This window comes from Cyprinus carpio, chromosome B22 (genome assembly GCF_018340385.1).
Source record: "Cyprinus carpio isolate SPL01 chromosome B22, ASM1834038v1, whole genome shotgun sequence".
NCBI classification, from domain to species: domain Eukaryota; kingdom Metazoa; phylum Chordata; class Actinopteri; order Cypriniformes; family Cyprinidae; genus Cyprinus; species Cyprinus carpio.
In genome coordinates this window covers 18,451,388-18,472,913 of record NC_056618.1, presented here as the reverse complement: position 1 = coordinate 18,472,913, position 21,526 = coordinate 18,451,388, and the positions used below count along the sequence as shown (strand labels likewise).

The 21,526-nt window shown below is 35.4% G+C and overlaps 1 protein-coding gene across 4 annotated transcripts in view; it reads left to right on the top strand.

Moving 5' to 3' along the window:
* LOC109046550 (rho guanine nucleotide exchange factor 18-like) overlaps positions 1-21,526 on the top strand; it is a 43,389-nt gene that overhangs the window by 5,140 nt on the left and 16,723 nt on the right. Inside the window, exons 2-16 of one of the 4 annotated variants that reach the window (XM_042748780.1) lie at positions 561-682; positions 1,379-1,788; positions 1,947-2,097; positions 2,391-2,517; positions 2,904-2,955; positions 3,717-3,761; positions 4,688-4,765; positions 4,863-4,974; positions 6,216-6,429; positions 14,168-14,232; positions 14,455-14,509; positions 19,027-19,177; positions 20,310-20,416; positions 20,551-20,691; positions 20,780-21,030. In XM_042748780.1, the coding sequence (XP_042604714.1) occupies positions 1,613-1,788; positions 1,947-2,097; positions 2,391-2,517; positions 2,904-2,955; positions 3,717-3,761; positions 4,688-4,765; positions 4,863-4,974; positions 6,216-6,429; positions 14,168-14,232; positions 14,455-14,509; positions 19,027-19,177; positions 20,310-20,416; positions 20,551-20,691; positions 20,780-21,030 (1,725 nt within the window). In that variant the 5' untranslated portion in view covers positions 561-682; positions 1,379-1,612. Of the gene's footprint in view, positions 1-560; positions 683-1,378; positions 1,789-1,946; positions 2,098-2,390; positions 2,518-2,903; positions 2,956-3,716; positions 3,762-4,687; positions 4,766-4,859; positions 4,975-6,215; positions 6,430-14,167; positions 14,233-14,454; positions 14,510-19,026; positions 19,178-20,309; positions 20,417-20,550; positions 20,692-20,779; positions 21,031-21,526 lie in introns of all 4 variants that reach the window. The other 3 variants (XM_042748779.1, XM_042748783.1, XM_042748781.1) reach the window with 3 other exon arrangements.

Below are 21,526 nucleotides of genomic sequence, written 5' to 3'. Positions count from 1 at the left end.
TCCAGGTAGAGGAAACATCTAGCATTTCTTGGTTCTTTTGAAGCATGTAATTTGATGGCTTTCTGAAGAACCTTGGGTTCTCCTATCGCATCAGGCTGGAGGCCATTATATACCCGCTATCAAACACAACCCAGAGTTTTGCTTCTGTAAACTAGTGCTTCCATTTTACATCAGATTAAGATCTTCTGTTTACAGGGAAATGTTTCCAGCTTCAACTGACTCCAGCTGTGTGCTGATGTAATATGCTGAAGTTAATGGAAGTCACCGATAAGTTCTGTCATTAGCTATTTAGAGTATTTTATTTAGGGTATGCTGTCATACTGGCTCTCCAGACCCATATCTCTATTATTGCTATGTCAAAGGAATAAACACAATAGATACGATGTAATTAGATATCACACCGAATGTCACACCACTCTTAAATTGTTTTGTCTGATGCACAGCAACATGTTTGATAAGACACCTGACCCAAAGCAACACTGCAAGTCTGAGATCAAGAGTTCACACAAATGTTGATAATATTCCTTGCTAAATTCATGGTGGATTGTTTTGTGTTTCAGGCTCAGATTGCAAACCATGCTCTCAACTTCGAGCCCAGGTCTCAGCACCCAGCTCCTCCTCATCCTTGTCCCCAACCTCCATCCCAGAAGACGTCTTCTTTAGCAGTTCACCTGAGGACAAGGTAAGACCATAACCTTACCCTTAATATAGAGTTAATGATTGTTTGAGAAGAAGGATGCTCAAGCTCTTAATCAAGTCCTAAACGAAACCCCAACATTAGCCCTAAACCCTCAAACTGATTGCTTGCCAGGAATGTTGTTCTAGAACGTCAAGGATTTTGACCCAGGAATATATGGAACTTGGCAAAACAGTCCATATGACTTGTTCATTATGTATATGCCTTTTTTTTAAAATTGTATCATAGCTTTGTGTGAGGAACAAACTGAAATTGAATTTATATAGCTGTGTAATATCTTAAGACCTTGATCAAGGCACTGTACCACTGGTTCCTCTGTTGGGAGTCTTTGTCAGTGTACTGCAGGGGTCACCAAACTTGGTCCTGGAGGGCCGGTGTCCTGCAGAGTTTAGCTCCTCCTTGCCTCAACACACCTGCCTGGAAGTTTCAGGTATACCTAGTAAGACCTTGATTAGCAGGTTTGTAGCAGGTTCGGGGGTGGTTATTTGGAATTGAGAACCGCTGGCTTAGCCAGTGGCCCTTGCATCACAAAAGAAGTTTACTGCATCCTCTTTCAGTCCATGAATGACACTAGTTGAGACTTACTTAGACTTCACATTATTATTCATGGGTCATGTGACCTTTTTGTTGTGATAAATCAACTGTCTATGGGTTTTTACATTCAGAGAAATTTCTTGACAGAGCAACGAGTGCAGCAGTGAAGAGGACCTTTTAGACCTCTGCTCTCATCTGAGAGATTCAGAATATTTCAGAGACCTGCAACTTGGATCAACTGAACCACTAGACACACCACTTCCAGTTTTAACTGCACCTGTTTCTGCCCCTTTGGTACCTCCTGCATCCACATCAGAAAGTGGATCTCGGCACCATCAACTTTTCCAGACAGCCGATGCGATTTCCACTGAAGGGGAAGGCATGGAACGCTTGGTTGCTATCAGAAACTCAGAACAGAAGGAATTCCAGGATTATCCAGAATCAGATCAAGATGAGGACTCGGACACAGATAACTTTCCTACATTGGTTAGATCCATGTCCACATCACGTAGACACAGCTGGGAAGTGCCAGTGTCGCCGTTTGACATGGGAAGAAGGTAAGACTCCCTTTTTCAGTGGCTCCAAATAAAAATAAATGTCAGTGCCATAACTAACTGAGATGATAGAAAGTCTTTGAGCAGTGCATGAATTGTCTGGTAACATAGTCAGACTGATATATGTGTGTCTGTAAACATTGTATGGTTATGTTGTGTAGATTCAGTCTAGACACAAACGGCATTGACAGTGATGGGGAAAGAGAGGTCCACTGTTTGGCCAAAAGTCCCCATATACCATCTTGCTCCTTCTCCGAAAGCTCAGTGGAAGAAACCACCAGCGCTGTGGAAAGTGAAATACCCCAAACACCAGTAACTATCCTTATTGCAATCTCGGTCTTAGTATGACCAGAACAAGACTTTCAGATAGCTCTAAAACCACACTCCTGCTCCTGGAGGACTGCCATCCTGCAGAGTTTAACTCCAACCCTAATTAAACAAACTTGAACCAGCTAATCAAGGTGTTCAGGATTACTTGAAAATAACGTATGTTGGAGAGTTGGAGTGGAATTCTAGCCAGAAGGTAGCACTCAAGGAGCAGGGTTGGCTTCCTGTGCCGTAACTCTTATTGATAATGTTCTCCCATGCTTTGGTTTTAACAACAGAATTCAACCACACCAGCAAAGACAGAATATTCCAGATCTGAGATCCTTGCGACTGATAAAAAATCCCAAGCTGACAGAGTCTCCCGCATACTGGAGACTTCTAAGCAGGCTGCCAGAGAGGCTGGAGGTTAGTGAAATGATTCTCCAATTAGGCAGAAAACTCCAGTCAGGTTCTCATGGGCTCTAGCTCTGAAGCAATCACATAAATCCAATGCTAATTCTGTCAGGAGGAATTCTTGGATCAAAAGCAGCAAAACACACACTTTACCATTTAAAGTCTTCCAAGGAGACCTTCTTTATTCGGTAGTTCTTTAAACAAACTATGTTCTGGTACTTTCAAAAACCCAGAAACTGAACTGTTTTGAACATCCAGGGAACTATATAGAAACTGTATAGTTCTATATAGAAGCCTTTACAGCCATATATCTTTCTTGCTTAGAAAACTGATCCTAAAGTGCTGCAAAGAACAACAGAATACATGTAATCCTGACTTGTGTTGCTTTGGAATTCCAGAAGAGCAGGAGTCAGAAGAGGGGCTGCAGTCAGTGGAAGGACGGAGTCATGTGTAAGTTTTCACATATTTGTTTTGTTTTAGAGCACCATGGCAAGGTTATTTTGAGTCAGTGAAGTTACATAATTCTGAAGGATTACTGAAGGAGCTTGTAATCTGTCAAGACGATCAAGAAGCTTCCATGATGGCGTCATGGAATGCATTTAGAATATAGCTAGATTAACAAGTCCAGTACTGTATAAATAGCTGGGTAGGGGTTCTGTTTTATTTGCATAAAACTATTATGTGTATATGCTAATTATTCTAATAACAAACACAAACAAGTATAGATTTCAGTACTATTTATGTATTTCCTGTTGTAGGGTGGGACATATCAAAAGACTTCTTCTTTTTCTTTTCCAATAGCTGTTAGCTAAATCACACTTGCTATTCACAACTGCAGCTAGTATTTGGGGAGGGGCATTCTCATTCTAGAAAGCCATTTGATTGGACAAGTATGTAGTGCAGAATGATGTCATCAAGATTTTGGGTCTGTTTTCTTGAAAGAGACCTAAATTTTAATTGATCAACTTTTATGCTAGCATATAGCTTAGCCTAAAGGCTAATAGACTGGAACTAAAGGGAAAAATCTAATGAACTAATCTAAACAAGCTTTTTGTCTGTTAAACATGGGTTATTTGATTGTATCCCACTGTGGATGTGGGCTGCCTGTGAGTTAGGCAGTAGATTTTACTGATGGTTTTATTTGGACAGCGGCCCACCGTGTGCCCTGCTGCTGCCACACATACTTAGCCTCAGTGTCTTGTTTGTCTCAGGCTGATGGTACAGAATGTTCTGCAGGAGCTTAAGCAGTATCATGGGTAAGTAAACAGTGTGAAGGAGCCTGTCGTACACTCCTACAGACTAACAGAGTGGCCCACGTTTGGTTTGCAGGCCCGAAATAGAAAGCATTGTTTCTCACTTGGCTGTCTTAAACATGTTGTATACGTTTGCTTATAATTATGCCGCATTTTATCTTCTGTGTTTACCACTCTTGCTGTATTTTTAAACCTGGTGGGGCTTTTCCTGGTTAGGACTTCCTTGTTTTATCTCAAAACCTGCATGAGAAACCAGAGCATGCTTTTAACAAGGTCATGAAACATCTGCACAGTAACTGACGCTTCTAACAGCAGACTAGCAAGAGGGTATGTTCGGAATGGAAAACTAGAGTGCATACTTCCTTTTTTACATTAAAAAGTAGTGTACTACAATGTACACTAGAGAGACAAGAGATGTTAAAAATTGAGGCTGATGCAGCTGCCACTCTAACAATGGAAGGTTTATTTAAACATGTTGCATTGTAGGTTGCAGAAAATTTGCATACTGCAGAAATAGTATGGTATTATTCTGTTCCGAGCATAAAAATGGATGCTAGCATGCTGCTTACTGAGCACTATGTATTAATGTATACAGCATCATATGTTTAAGCAGTAGCATGCACACTGTCACATCACCTCAACATGTTGCATGTATTTTTTAAATATTTTTTGCTAAAAGTTTTTGTATTATTGTTTTAAATTCCATTAAAACGTTTGCTAGTCCAATCAAACATTTCAAGTATGCATTAAAGAGGTATCAGTCGGTAGTATGAAAGGTTGACAATTTGGCAAAGTAGTACGTTATCCAGATACTGCATACTGTAAAAACAATAAGGTTATAGTAGTTTGCATTCCGAACATATCCAGTATATTTTTGTAGGAAGCAAATTTATTCTTATCTGATCATGATTATCTTGGATTTTTCTCAGAGCTAAATGCAGAACTTCAAACACAGAAAGAAAGGAGGTGGCAGGGAATTTCACGTGGTACGAGTTTCTTGCCATTGAGTAAGTCATTGACCTTTTTATGTTGTTCTTTATATGATAATCACATGGATATACTCTTGTTCTTTTGAATTTTAAATTGGTTTAATTATTTAAGTAGAAATGATGAAGAAGAGGAGGACAGACCAGAGCGTCCGGAAAAAGGCACCAAAGTAAAGCGGACTCTGAGCTCACTGAGGAACCGCGTGACCGGATCCTTCAACAAAGACAAAGTAATCACACACACACGCTGTCATTGCTCATGCTCGCTCGGGCTGTGGGAAAAAAAATCATGTCCATTTCTGCTGAACTTCAGAGCAACTTCTGCACCTCTGCAACTTCCTCCTTTTCTTGAATGTAGAGAGACACTAAGCTCGCCCATGCAGACTACTAGGGAAGTTCTGACCTGATCTTTGAACTAGACAATGTGCCAACTGTATACTGTCTTTTAAAAAATAAAAAGTATAGCTGATATACTTTAAAATGTTAGGGTTAGTCTATTTTTAGGACTTATTTATATGCTTTTCTTATATTAGTTCAGCAAAATAAGAGTAAAGAGTAAAATATTTATGAAATGCACACAAAAAAAGTACATTTGGTGGAAAATGGATTACAAAAAAGAAAAACCACTTTAGCATCAATCCCCACTCTAACATATAATTAAATTAAATGTAAAAAATAATAATAATATTAAATTAAATGTAAAAAATAATAATAATAATAATAAACAAAATTGTATATATTACATTTATTTATTTATTCAATTATTATTTTTTTCATCATAGTAATGATAATTTGGTGGAAATAAATGAAAATAGTCATTTAAAAAAATTATCTATCCCTGCTCTTCCCTATTATTCAATTCAACAAATTTCTTAATATAAATTAAAATTAAACTAATTAAATAATTACATTAAAATTCAGCAAAAATTACATTGACTGAAACAAATGTACTTCATGCTTTATATTCTATATATTTTGTTTATTTTAGTGCTGTCAAACAATTAGTCATGATTAATCGCATCCAAAATAAGTTTTTTTTTGTTTACGTAATATATATCGTGTATATTTATGTATACATAAATACACACACATGCATGTATACTTTGTTTATTTTTTTTATGTACATAATACATTTACAGAGTTCACACACATATATTATGTAAACAAAAATTTTTATTTTTTTCCCTAAAATTTCATTAAATTAAACATGATTGAGTAATTACATTAAAATTCAGCATGAATTACATTACATTCACTGAAACAAATACTAACATGATGCATGTTCTGTGCAGTTTATATTGTGAAAAATATATTTTTGTTTATTTTTGTAAATAAAATCAAATAGTATATAGAATTATAAACATCTACAAAATCATATATAATTCTATTTTTTTAACATATTTTTTACTTTGTTGTTGTTGCTAACTATCAAAGCGTAACGCTACATGCCCCTTGATTCCTCTGTTTTCAGGGTAAGACCCGAGACAAAGAGCCGCAGAAAGAGAAAAGCAGAGAGAGAGAGAAATACAAAGACAAAGAGAAAGAGAAAGAGTTGCACGAGCGTGAGAAAGTGCGGCGGCGCAGCGTGAGCGGCCACCAGCTCGTGCCTGGCTCGTTCTCCACCTGGGCGACATGTTCCCTGTGCAGCAAGACCCTACAGAGAAAGCATGGCCTGCAGTGTTTGAGTGAGTAACACACGACCACAAACACAAACTCACACCTGCTGCACCACAGCGCATGTCACAGTCAACCCCAGGCTGCTCGCAGTTTTCACGGGGCTCTTGCGTCTTTCACGGGGTTTCTCTAGATTGAGAGCTCTGATAAACTATCGGGCGCTTGACCATCAGTAACTGTCACGTGACGCAGCATAGCCCGAGTTTCGGCTGTTTTGCAACCCGCTTTGCGCTGCGGGTCTGCGTGCAGATAACCTAGTTTGATTTGATCAGGTTTCTAGTGACTGATGGGGTTTACAAGAGCACCTACTTGACACTTAAAGGGACAGTTCACCCAAAATTCAGATCAGCAAAACACACACTTTACCATTTTTAGTATAGTTTATCTTGTATTTTTCATTTCTAATTAGTGCTGTCAAACGATCAGTTGCTGTTAATCCCATCCATAATAAAAGTTTTCGTTTAAATAGAGAGAGAGAGAGAGAGAGAGAGTGTGTGTGTGTGTGTGTGTGTGTATATTTTTGTATATATTAATTTGAAACACATGCATGTATATATTTAAGAAAAAACATGTTTATATATTAAATATATTTATATACAATATAAAATATAAATGTATATTGTAAATATTTTCAAAATATATACTGTATGTGTGTGTAATTTTATATATATATATATACATACATATATATATATATATATATATTTTAATATATATATGTATATTTTTATTTTTTTAAACACACACATATGCATACATACATATACATATATTTTAAACAAGAACGTCTATTTTGGATGCGATTAATTGCGATTATATTGCGGCATAAAAATAGAATAATTATGTTGAGTAAATCCAAAAAAACACAAGGATGGTTGTTTGTTTGTTTATATTTGTTTGTTTATTTTGATTTGTTTGTTTATTTGTTAAAATATTTGTTTATTTATTTTACTTTTTAGACAGTATAGATCACTGAAAATAAGGAAAACAGTCATATAATGAAAATAAAAACGATAAAATAAAAAAAAGACCATGGGGACTGGAGTTGTCAAGCTCAAAAATGAGCATTAAAGTGTAATAAACATAGTCTAAATGACTATATTCCAAGTCTTTTGAAGCCATATGTTAAGTTGTGTAAGGAACAGCCCAAGATATAAGAAAATCAGACTGCTTTGCTGGTGTTATTTGTCATTGTGGAGCCTGAGAGCCCCGGTCCCCATTCACTTTCATTATATGGAAAATAGCTGCCTGGATATTCTTCAGAAATTCTCATTTTGTGTCCTGCATAAGAGAAAAGTTTATATGGATTTGGAATACTATAATATTCATGTTCAAGAGATCTGTCCCTTTAAGAATCGGTAATCCAGCACTACACTGGTGTTTACCATTAGTGTCACTTCAAGTCAAGTCACAAGTAGTCTCAGTAGGTTCCTGAAGATGCTTATTTGGAAACTATGAGTTCATTTGTTGACTGTTTATTTCCCTATTTTAGGAAACCTTCTTTTTATATTCAGTGCTTTGTTTTGCAATGTCAGCTGGGCATGAGACTTTAGAGAAAAGGAGAAACAAAAGTGTTGCGGTAATTCATTTGTTTGTTATGCTCCATTACTTCAAGGCCCTTAATGCTGTGGGAAATCCCCATCATAATGTATTCTTTCAAATAAGAACATTAAAAATAGATTTTTTTTTTTTTTTTTAGAGTACATTAGTTTTTGCATTTTTCCACCTTAATTTGTGTTCTTTAAATCTTATTTATTCATTTATATTTATATTTGTTGGACAGTGTGTGTGTCTCAAGAGTGACGCATATCATATGTTTATTCAGAGGGACAAAAGCACACTCATCAAGTCCAAGCTGTACGTTTAAAGCCATTTGGTGGCGACTGGGAGATATTATATATGACTCTTTGCATGGCACTGCTTATTAAACAAGTCATGCTGATGTATTTCCCTAGGCTTCAGAGGATGGATTCTCTCTTTAAACAGTCATGATCATTCACCAGTTCAGGTTTATCACAGGAGACATCAAGTAATCACTAGTTTGACGTTGAAATATTACACTAGACCACTAATGCGCCATCATATGCCATCAACTGACTTCTGATGGATGTTATAACAGTGGAGATGTATTGCAGCTATATGTATATTTTGCATTTTATATTTAGACTATAACAGAAAAAATATATATATTTTGAGAAAATCCCAACACTTAAATAAAAAACTAATTATTTTTAATATCCCCCCCCCCATATTTTAGTGATCTATATTGGTAGATAGAATGATAGTATATTTATATTTATATTTTATGTGTTTTGTATTTAATATTGTTATTACAACATAAAAAAAAGTCCCAGTGTCCATATATGGATCACATTTTCACACCAAAAAACTATTTATATGTGTATTTATTTATTTATTTTCATAATTTTTCCTTTTTTAAATACTTATCTACGTTGGTGAATTGATACAGTGATGGATGGATGGTTGGCTGAATAGATATGTATATTTTTTTAAAACTCTATTTTTAGAAACTGAAACTGGTTTTTAAAATCGTATCCACTCACGATTAATGGAAATATGTGAAAATATATGCATGTTGATCTTTATAATTTATATATCCTAGAAAGTAACTCCCCAAAACCCTGCATGGATCACATTTCTTTCTTTCTTTCTTTCTTTCTTTCTTTCTTTCTTTCTTTCTTTCTTTCTTTTTTATTTTATTTTAATTGTTTATTCATTCATTTGTTTGGTTACACACAAACAAACAGTTCCTTTGTTTATATATTTTCCCCTTTTTTACAGTTATCTTTTTGTGAATGAATAAAATGATGGACAGACGAACAGATTTTCATTCATGATTCATTAAAATATATGAAGATGTATAGAATATTAAAACTATAAAATATATTTTTAAATATATATATATATATATATATATATATATATATATATATATATATATATATATATATATATATATATATATATTATATATATATATATATAACTATAACTATTTTATATATATTTCATTAATTAATTAATTATTCATTGACTCATAAACACATTGAAAATCCAATCCACTCCAAATTCTGTGGTGTGGGTTTCATGTCCCATAATCCCGCGCGGCGCAGTGCTGGGACAGTCAATCTATATCCAGCAGTCGCGATTGGCGCGGCTCTTTTAGGTTGCCAGGTGCTGTGTTGTGTGTTTTTGTGCGGCTGTCATAGAAACCAGAGGGATGTCTGAGGTGACGAGCTTGTAACAGGCGTCAGCGGCGTCATAAACGGTGAGTTAGTGCAGAGCAACAGGTGTTTGCTAACAGAGCTAATAAACACAGAGCCGCTAAAACACGTTCAAACTCAGTACAAACGGCTGCTTTTTTACCTCGCGTAAGTAAATGTTCAGCGACAGGTGGCTCATTGTAACCTTGTAACTGACAGTTGCACTGAACTAACTGAAGGTTGGCTCAGTTGCTGGCTCTGAGGTCAGCTGGTCGTTGTGTTGAGTTTCATTGGCTAGTCAGTCAGGTCAGTGCTGTGCAGGACTTCAGTCACACTCACAGGCGTTTGATGATTCATACACGGTGATTTATTCATCACAGTCGTTCATTTGGCTAATTTCAACACATTGAGTTGATTGTGTGTAGCAAAGATATTTAACACGTACGTTAAGATAAACATTACGTTACAACGTAAGAACCAGCTAATCAATAACAATTTGATTAGAATCATAACTAGTTGTTATGTGGTTGCTAGGGTGTTCTGAGTGTTGCTTCTTGTTGTTTGCTAGTTTTATTGTCCACCAGACTACAGCTGTAAGCCAGGCAAGTTAGAAAAGTAGGTTACAACCTAAAAAATAAAACAATTGAATATTCATGTAGTAAAAGTGAATAGTAATAGAGCATAGATTTTTACAAAGCTCATCGTTCTGAAAAGCGAGGTGTGCTCTGATTGGCCAGCTGTCCAGTGTGTTGTGATTGGCCGAATACCTCAAGCGTGTGACGGAAATGTTACACCCCTCACCATACTGTGATGCCGTGTCTCGGGTCGGCGCGATTGAGACAAAAACAATAAAACCCATTTAAAACGAGACATTTGTTGCATCCAGTGGGGATGTAATTACTGTCTTTTTATGCGTTGCATTGTGTATCACGCCGCATAAACATAAAACCATGTCTGCATTTGTGATTGGAGTAACTACAAACAACAAGCACTACTCTACACTGCTCAAAACTTGCGTTTGAATCATCAGTGGCAAGTTATTTAAATATGAAAACGTACTTACAGGCTGTGAGACAGAAGCGCCAGACTTTCATGCATTTTAAATGTAAAAAAAAAATGTGGGAACCACTCATTGCATCACAACCATCGCCTAATTTGAATTATTATTTTTAAAATAGGGGCTTTATAGAGTTTGTGTGGTTATAAGTATAACAGGTTATATTTCATTAATTTAGGGAAATGAACGAGTGTATTAGCCCTCAAGGGACTATTTGGCCAAACAGCTTATTCCTGCTTGAAAAGCAAAATGTTATTGATAGTGTAAAAAACATCAACTTTGAAGCACATGCTGATTGATGGACTAGCATGACTCAACATTACTTATACCTTCCAGCAGCACTACATTTAGTGAAGGTAAAATAGTAAAAAACATAATAATAGTTCATTTAAATGGAACCGGAATCAGAACCGGAAAATTTGTATACTGTAATATATATGTTGAATTTTGACATTGCCAACCTTTAAATTAAGTGTACAGTAAGTAATAAACAGTATTGAGCGTTGAGTATTGTGCAGTTTTCCTCACCACTATTTTTTTAATAGTAGTTTAATGATTTTAATGGAAACGGAGCGTTGAGTATTGTGCAGTTTTCCTCACCACTATCTAGTCAGCAGCAACAGTACTACAGTGAGAATCAAAGGTTACACCTTCTATTTTAGTGTGAACATTCCCACATAGTGATTTTCCTCACCACTATTTTTTTAATAGTAGTTTAATGATTTTAATGGAAACGGTGATGTAGACATGTGGGGTCGTGTTTAAACGAGGTTTTTTATTTGGTCTTTGAAGATTTAGGGATCTTATCTATTCACGAACAGCTTGTAACACTCCAAAATGAAAAGAAAACTTGAAATCGAATCATATGACCCCATTAATTCAGTCTTGCATTGTTCTGAAAATTGGTATTCTGTGACAGAGGCTGGAAATAACAAATATGAGTCATTTAATACTCAAGAGTTTGTTTCATTGTTCTTGACCGTGTAATTCTTGTGGTTTTGTTGACGTTTCTAAGCACTTTTTGTCTGTTTATGGAGGAATAGTGGAGTTTGGATGATGGAGCTGTCCTAAGCTGGACGGTCACATGCTGTTAATTGCGTTAGTCCAGATTCTCCTCCTCCGCATGCCTGAGCGCGGTCAGGTGCACCGTCCCGTCTGCTCCTCTGGAGCTGCGCTTTGATGACCCAGGCTCAGAGCGGGAGATAAATAACTCTCTGCGTTCGGCCCACGTTCACATTCCAGCGGGCGGATCATGTGATGTGAAGATAACAGGATTATGAATGATCCTCGTCGAGCGACTTCTAGTTCCTGTTCTGTTTTCAGCCGTATTTGACGTTCCAGAAAGTCATTAGACGTTTGTTTGATCTTGACATTGAGCTGAATGTGCTTTGAATAAAGCCTTTTTCTGGACTTCCTTAATGTTGGTCACAGGCAGAAGTGTTTTATTTCCGTTTTATTACTAACTAAGAATTACAGGGGTTGGCTGAATTGCAAAATGTTGCAATTCTGCCTCTTACAGTTTATGCTGGTCTGGACTTCACTGGAACTTATTTAAATGTGATCTGCTAGTTCTAATTTATTTTATCATTCCCAAAGAAATTTGAGTATTGTTTAATTCTTTTAAATAATTAATATATATATTATATATATATATATATAACTGGAACTTATTTGTATATATTAATTCCATCTGATATTAATTAATATATATATTATATATATATATATATATATATATAATTTTTTTATTGTTAATAGATCATTTTTGTGTCTGATAACTGCTATGGAGAATAGTTGTTGTTTTTTACTTTTGTTTTATTTGTATTAATTTGTGTGCATTATTACTATTCCAATAAAATAACATTATTGTTTTATATAATTAAGGCCATGATTATGTCTGATAACTGATATGGAAATTTCATGATTATTACTAGATCATTTTTGTGTCTGATAACTGTTAGATTTAAATGTTTTCACTTGTTTTATTTTTAATAATATTATGCATTATGAATACTCTAGTATAATAATTCTACTATAATAATATTTTTAGCTTATATGATTACTGCCATGTTTATGTCTGATAACTGATATGGAGAATGGAAATTGTTTTTGTTGTTTTTTTACTTCTGTTTTATTTGTATTAATTTGTGTACATTATTAATATTCTAATATAATAATTTGAATATAACAGTATTATTATCTAATATAATTAATGCCATGTTTATGTCTGATAAATGATATGGATAATAGAAGTTACATTTCTTTTTTTAACTTCTGTATTTTATTTGTTTATTTATTTCTGTATTATTTATTTATTTCTATTTTTTGACTCAATAACTAAAGTATATTTATGATAATTATACAAACAAGACTTATGAATGATTTAATTATTAATAACAACTTATGAACTATTTAATTAATTATGAATATTTTAATAACAAATCATTTTAAAAAATGTAGTTGTAGTAGTAGTAATAATAATAATAATTATTATTATTATTCATGCCACTGTTTATGCCAAGTTGTTTCATGATCTAAATAATGCAGTGATCAAATATATTTTCATCTTTGTTTTGAGCTTCTTAATTAATCTACACATTTCTTGCACGAGTATGAATGATTGTTATTTGGTTGTTGAGTAATTATCCAAGTAACATGCTATGGCTAGATGCTAGCAGTTAGTATAAACTGGAGGGACATTTTCATTTTTTAGAGCATTGTATTGGATAAAAAATTATATATGCCCTTGCGAACTGGATGAGAAAGAATTAAAGTACATTTTAATGTATACATCTACTGGCAATTCAACATTCATGCTAGCATTTCTATAAACGTTCTCAAAGCAAATATTCATGGACTATTGGATTTTATGTTACATATTTGCCAGTTTTCATGTTTCTATGGAATAAAGTGTCTTAAAGTTTGTCAGATGTCAGTTATCTTTCTGCTCTGGAGGTCCTGTGAAGCAGCAGGCATTGATCAGAGCCTCAGTTTGCTGTGTTTCTATTGAGGTCTTTGGCTAAATGGATGGGATCGGTCACTTTGCGGGGTGAAAAGTGGAAATGGCCCGCAGGGATGTGGCAGAGGTCTTTTGAATGGATAATAAGCACTTCTGAAAGCTCTTTACCCCCAATAAACCTGCACAGATAGTTGGTTTGCTGGCGTTATCACATCTTTTTGTTGCAACATTATGGAGAAAAACACTTGTTTCATATCCGATTATGCTTTTAAATACAAATATCACCCAGATTTATTAGTGCGTTTTGACTATTTTGATATTCTTTTACAATAAAAGCAGCATTGTGAAACATAACTGTCCCATAGTGTTACGACATCCACCCCCTGTTCTTCAAGTCCTCCTCTTCACATGTAAATTCAGTTTACGGGACAGTCTGATAAACTGGTTTTGATAAGCAAAGCACTAACCTGTCCCTCTCTCCACTGCTTTGATCTATGTTTGGACATCAGACTGCGCCGTCAACGTTCACAAGAGCTGCAAGAACCTGCTGCCCGAGTGTAGCAACAAAAACAAAGTAAGATTCGTTCCCATTTAGACTTTTAGTTGAACAGAAGTGTAGCAACAAAAACAAAGTAAGATTCGTTCCCATTTAGACTTTTAGTTGAACAGACAGGTTCCTACAGAAAATAAAAGTGTTTATCTTTGTTCAAAGGAGTGGCAGGGTGCGGTTTGTTGTAAATGATAAACTAAGCTGGTCACAGGTGTTAGTAAAAACATGTTTGTTTATTTTTCGCAGACAAAAGACTCCCCGCAGAAGACATCAAACACTGCAGCTCAGTCTTATAGTCAAGGTAAGCAGTTTTTAGCCTCTATTATTTTTGTGTGTTGTATTTGATGTTCATTGATTAGATTATGAAGTTTTTGTTTTCTATTATTTTTGTGTGTTGTATTTGATGTTCATTGATTAGATGATCAAATCAGTGTTTGCTCATCCGTACTGAAAGTAGTTAAACTGCAGTTAAGTCGCTGTTGAAAAATGTGGGGTTAATATTGGATTTGTTTAATGGGGCATTCATTTATTTAAGGGACAAATCATGTTATCTGAATTGTTTTCACAGCAATTGAAACAATTTATTTACACTAAATATCACCAATGAATTAGAAGACTTAGTAATGAATGATAGAATTTTATAAAATATTATGTATATTTAAGAAGAAATGTTTTTATATATATTTATTAATGCTATAAAATTGTAATTTTACTGTAAATTGTTTCACAGCTGCAAAAATGGTGTTATTTGTGTTTGTTTGTCCTAATGCTTTTGTGAGTTTGATGTAAATACAGTTATGTTTTCAGAACAGGACAAAACATCTGATATGTAGAAATAGATCTGTGCATTAGTGTGAATGCAGTCTATTAAAGCTGCCAGTGTCTATGATCTCATCAGTAATAATCAAATGGCAATAATGCTGAGGATAAAAGAAAAAGCCATAACTATGATTATCTGTAAACTTCTGGGTACTTAAAGCACTCGTGATACTGAAAGTGCTATTTTTATCACTTGTAATTGTCTTTTCTCCCCTTTTATTCTCTTTATATATTTGCTTGTATGTTTTGAAGCTATATTTACTTTTTAATTCTAAACAATTTAAAAATTAATTATATATTAATTAATTAATTAATTTACGTAATTAATTTAAGTAGCCTGCTTATATAATTTAATAAAAATGCACAAAATAAATTTGATATAATCGCGATGCTTCATTATATCGAATTGGATCGAACCGTTGACACGATAATTGGATAATTGTAATCGAATTGAATCATGAATCCAGAGCTGATTTGCACCTCTACTGTCATTAATTACTCACCTTCATGTTTTGTTTCAAACCCATAATACCTTCGTTCATATTCGAAACACAAATTAAGATATATTTTTGATTAAGTCTGAATGCTCTCTGACCCTGCATGCACACGCTTTCCCCTGAATGTAAACGAAGCTGATTACGCATGCGTCATGCTTCTCTCCAAAATGGCGAAAGGCAGTAACTTGGGGGAGAAGAATTGTTGAATAAAGTCATTATTTTTGCACACTAAGTATTCTCATAGCTTCATAAAATTAAGGTTGAACCACTGATGTCACATGCATTTTAACGATGTCCTTACTACGTTTCTGGGCCTTGAACATGGTAGTACCCTTGCTGTGTATGCAGGGTCATAGAGCTCTCGGATTTCATCAAAAATATCTTAATTTGTGTTCCGAAGATGAACGAAGGACTTAAGGGTTTAAAACAACATGAGGGTGAGTAATTAATGACTGAATTTTAATTTTTGGGTGAACTATCCCTTTAAAAATAACAACACTGTCATATGATACATTATTGCAAAACATAATAACGTACTACAAGTGAGAAGCGACTATTTAATAAGCACCAGTGAATGATCTCAAAAACAACAGTTTTTCTTCTGCTAATCTGCTGTTTGGTCCAGTCCCTCAGCTGTACAAGGAGCTTATTTTGTTTAACGGACGCTGGGCGGCAGATGCTGATCAAAGTCCCCTGATAGCAAATTAAGGTCATCTGGCTGTTGTTCTCGTTTTCACCAGCACTCAGAGAAGCACTTAAGAGGTTAATCACGCTTCTCCAATTAATTACCACACAAATCTGATCAAGATTTACTCCTCGTGCTGAGTATTGAACACAATAGACAGCTGCACAATTCACTGTTGTGCTTAGTAGTGGTAGTAGAGTAGCATTTCAAGTAAGTTGACGGTGACTTCTGCCTTTCCAGTCATTCTGTTTGTCTTGTTTTGTAAGATTGTGTCATGAAATAAACCGGATGACCCTCTGTCTACAGAAGATGTGCAGTTTGCTAGTGTAGTGCAGTACGGTGATTTACTCCTGAGCTCTGGACGTCTCGTTAAACATCTCCTGCTGTGACCGCGGCCGAGGTGGTAATTGCTTTAAGAAGCGCGGATGAAGCCTGTAATGCTTCACTTCCCAGCGGAAAACATCTGAAAATGTCCTGCTACATCCAGAGCCTTCTGGAAGCACATCTTCCTATAAATGCATAAAGGGGCTGCAGCTGAATATTGGTAATTTTACCGCATTTATGTCTGCATTGTTTATATTGCTGCTGAGATAGGATAGTTTGAATTCTGAGACCTATAGTTTTTATCTCATGTTCATTTAAAAAAAAATAATTTTTTAATTAAGTTCGAATTTTATATGCTTGTTTAATAAATTTTAAACTAGATGAGTTAATAAAAATGTAAATATGTATTAAAAGTATTTAAAAATAGAATATTTAATGTTTCCATCATTTAATAAATTTTAAAATAAATAAAATAAATTTTGTAATGTAATCGACATATGCATAGGCTAAAAAAGTTAGTTTTTGACACATAACAAATTGCACAATAAAATGTTAAATTATTAAATTCATTTTATGATAATAATAACAATACTACTACTAATAATAATAATTATTATTATTATGAGATTTTGTTTTCATAGGCTAAAAAAGTAAAAATTTATTTAAATTTATTAATATACAAATATATAAATATATATTTGTAATAAAGCGTTACATATATTATTTTTATGTTTATTGTAATTTTATTTAAAGGGGTGGTTCATTGCGATTTTACCTTTTTTAACGTTAGTTAGTGTGTAATGTTGCTGTTAGAGCATAAACAATATCTGCAAAGTTACGATGCTGAAAGTTCAATGCAACAGAGATATCGTCTTTCAGAATTCTGGCAGTTTAATGCCTACAAAAACGGATGGTAGGGACTACAACGAGTTACTTCCTGGGTTCGTAACGTAACAAACCCAGATAAACCCTGCCCTCGTGAAAAGGCAGCAAAGGAGGCGAGGCCATGCTGCGCTGCTTTAGAGAAGAGGAAGAGAAAACTAGAGGTGCACATAAAAATCTATTCATATGTGAATTGCGATTCTGTCTTCTAACGATTCTAATGGATTAACAAGTTGCAAAATCAATGTTCTAATGCAGCGGTTCTCAATACTGTTCCTTGCGTCGCCCTGCTCTGCATCTCTCTCTCTCTCTCTCTCTCTCTCTCTCTCTCTCTCTCTCTCATTCACCTCAGCTCCATCCATGAACTGTTCCAATTATACACTTATTTTCACATAGCTATGAGAAGCGTTAAACAGGGACACACGTACAGTTGCCGTACTGTATTAAAGCTTTCATCAGGATAAAACAGTTAATTAAAAGCTAGCATAAGCAGTAGCATTTACAAATAAAGTGTATCTACATAATCCTACAATTAAAAACCTTTTGTGCTGCGTGAAAAAAGGTTCTGCGTGATCCTCTTCAATAATATCCTCTGCTACTCAATCATGCTCAAACTGATAAGCGATATTAACGACGCCGTTGTTTACAATACAACCGGAGCACATGCCGCCGAGGTGAGGGGCGGGACATTTAGACGTGCACTAGAGGCGGTTTAGCCAATCACAACACACTGGGCTAGCTTACCAATCAGAGCCCATCGCCTATTTCTGAAGGAGAGGCTTAATAAAAGAAGGAAATGATCAGTGCGTTTCTCAGAAAAGGGACAGAGCGGTGTGGAATAACGGTAAATTATGCATGAAAAATAATGTGTTTTTTAAAAAACTAAGCATTAACACATGTTAGACTGCACCCCATAATCACAATCAAGCCTAGAAAAAAAAACAGTGAACTACCCCTTTAATATGGATGTAGATTTTGTTTGTTTCATTTGAAATTGAATTATGGATGTAGATTTTGTTTATATATATATATATATATATATATATATATATATATATATATCTATATATATAATAATATTATTATTATTATTATTATTTATTAATAAAAATGTAGATATATATTAAAATTTCAAATGTGTAATAAGAACGTGTAATAAGAACATTATTATTATTACGGGCTCTCTCTGGAGATGATAATGGATCTTGATTGTTTATACGCTCACACTAATCAGACGGTGAGACTCAGACTCTCGCCTGTTGCATCAAAACCTCCTCTGGCTCAACAGGACAGTGGCGGGAGGGAGGCAAGGAGGAAGGCACATGCGTGATTTCTAGAAGCTACTCTCCACTTTATAAAGCCCACCGTCTTCCTCTCCATCCGTGTTTTCTGCTATCCAGCGTGGAGCAGACATCATGGCACTGGCTTTACCCAGAGTCCGTGGCTCTCAGAGGAAGAGCGCTCGTGTCCCGGTCTCCTGGGGTCTGTCCCATAGGCTCGGGGTTCGAGTCCTGCTCCATCGTGACTTACTCTCCTGCCGTTTCCTCGACTCGATGCCGCGCTCGTTTTTAAGGCACTGCTACCGTACTAACCCGTCTCGTTTCTCCGCAGCTCTGAGGGACCCCTGCTCTGCCCTGACCCCCATCGATGGCTCATCAAGGACGTCTCGCTCTGCTTCAGGTATGACCGTTCCACCCAAAGGACACAACGCCCAACCTGCCGCCTCCAGCAACCCTACCGTCAGCCACAGCAACAGCAGCGGGTGAGTCCCGTGTGCCTTCAGTCATACATGCTGTGATTTATGCAAGCTTACATGTGTAAAAAAAAATTGTATCAACATATATGCATCAATTTTACCCACTGTATAACTTCAATGCATTTTTGATATGCATGAACCTGATATTGTGCTGTTAATGTAAAAAAAAAAAATGGACCAATACCTGTTTATCGGACAATGTTGTGCATCCATGAGTTTTAACATGGCACTTTATTAACATTAATCTGTTTACATATATTTAATAATTAATATGATATTTGATATTGAATCATACGTTTAAATAAACTAAATACACACCAGTGTAATTTGAGAATATTGATATTCTATTGTAATTGTTATTTTAAATTCATTTTCATATTTTGTGTTTGCATGATAATTTTAGCTAAAGTTTTAGTAATTTTTTGTGTTTTTGTCATCTTATTATAATATTACTGTGTGTGTGCACTTTGGATGGGTTAAATGCAGAGCATGTATATATATATATATATATATATATATATATATATATATATATGTAATGGTGTGTATGTATATATATATGTATGTGTGTGTATATATATATATGTGGTGTGTATGTGTGTATTCCACCATATATGGCAACTAGATATTCACACACATAAGTATAATATATATATATGTCTATATATTTTTTATAACAATAGTATATATATATATCTAACATAGTATTTCATGGGCATTCATGAAATGAAATCATTTAATAAATAATAATTATAAATGTTTTTTAATAGCTAACAATAATGTGTGTGTGTGTTGCCTTGGCAACTAGATTTCAAGTAATAAAATAAAATGTTTGTTTTTTTAAACAATAGTAACCCTGAAACACAGTATTTTATTTATATACATTATTATTTTTAATATTTTTTTTTTCTTTATTCTCATTACTCTAAACTACACTAATTCTATACTATTACTATAACATAATGTAGCATTTTTAACATGCATTTCTGTCTTTGGTTTAGTGTTATTATTACTGTTGGTCATGATGCAGTTAGGTTGTGTAGAAGTGTGAGGCTTATGGATCAACACAAATGAAAAATGTTCTCTTAATTCTCCCTCGTAATGACTGCGGCGTTTGCATGCTCATGTTCTCTGGCAGCTCTATCACGGGAGAGATGGATGAGGTTGACGCATTCAGGATGAAGCGCCCCACTGACGACCCTGTATCTCTCGCCTCCACCACGGCTGAGTCTCTCATCGATGAAGGTGAGGGCTTGATTTTCAAAGCCAAAACACTGAGAACACCCAGAACGTATGATAAAGTGGCATGGGTAATTTATGACGGGGGTTTTTAAAGCATTGAGCAACACTTTGTAATGAGTTATCGTTACTGTGCACAGATGCGTATTACACCACAGTACGAGGGGAACTGGAAGCCATCGTGCAAGATTTCGAGGTGGAGTCCTGGAGTCTGGCTGTGGATCAGGACTTCTTGAAGAAACATTCAAAGGAAATTATCAAGAGACAGGATGTTATATACGGTTAGTCTCGTTTAGCTACCCACGCTGCTTTGAGAACTTCGAAAAACTGTTTCCAGATCTTCTCTAATGCGTTTCCTGTCTCCTCCAGAGCTCATCCAGACAGAGATACACCACGTGCGGACGCTCAAGATCATGCTCCTCGTTTACGCTCGAGACCTGCGGGAGGCGCTACAGCTGGACGACAGGAAGCTGGACTGTCTGTTTCCCCAGCTGGACAGCCTGCTGGAGCTGCACAGCCACTTCCTGTCCCGCCTCCGGGAGCGTCGCGCAGAATCTCTGCAGCCGGGCAGCGATCACAACTATGCCATCCATAAACTCTCAGATATCCTTATATCCCAGGTACATGCCCTAAATTAAGCACCATACTTCCTGCTCCACACTTCCTGACCTACATTTCCTGCTTCCTGTTGTCAACCTTTTGCCCTACGCTTCCTACTTCACATTTCCAGTCTTTTGTTTCTTGCTTTCCTGTTTTTGCACCACACTTCCTGCTGTTGGCATACTTCCTGCTTCACACTTCCCTACATTTCCTGTTCTCACATAATTTCCCTAAAATTCCTCCATCACATTTCTTATCTTACGCATCTTGCTTCAAACATTCTGTTGTTACATTTATTGCCCTACACTACTTTGCTCACATATCATGTTGTTACACTTTCACTCCACAATTCCTGCTTTTATAATACTTCCTGCTTCACACTTTTAACTTTCCTTTTTTCTTTTTACTTGTTGTCCACACTTTTTTTTAGCATTTTTTCCTGCTGTTGAAATACCTCCTTGATTATTATTATTATTAATAATCCTTCCCTACATTTCCTGCTTTATACGTATCTTG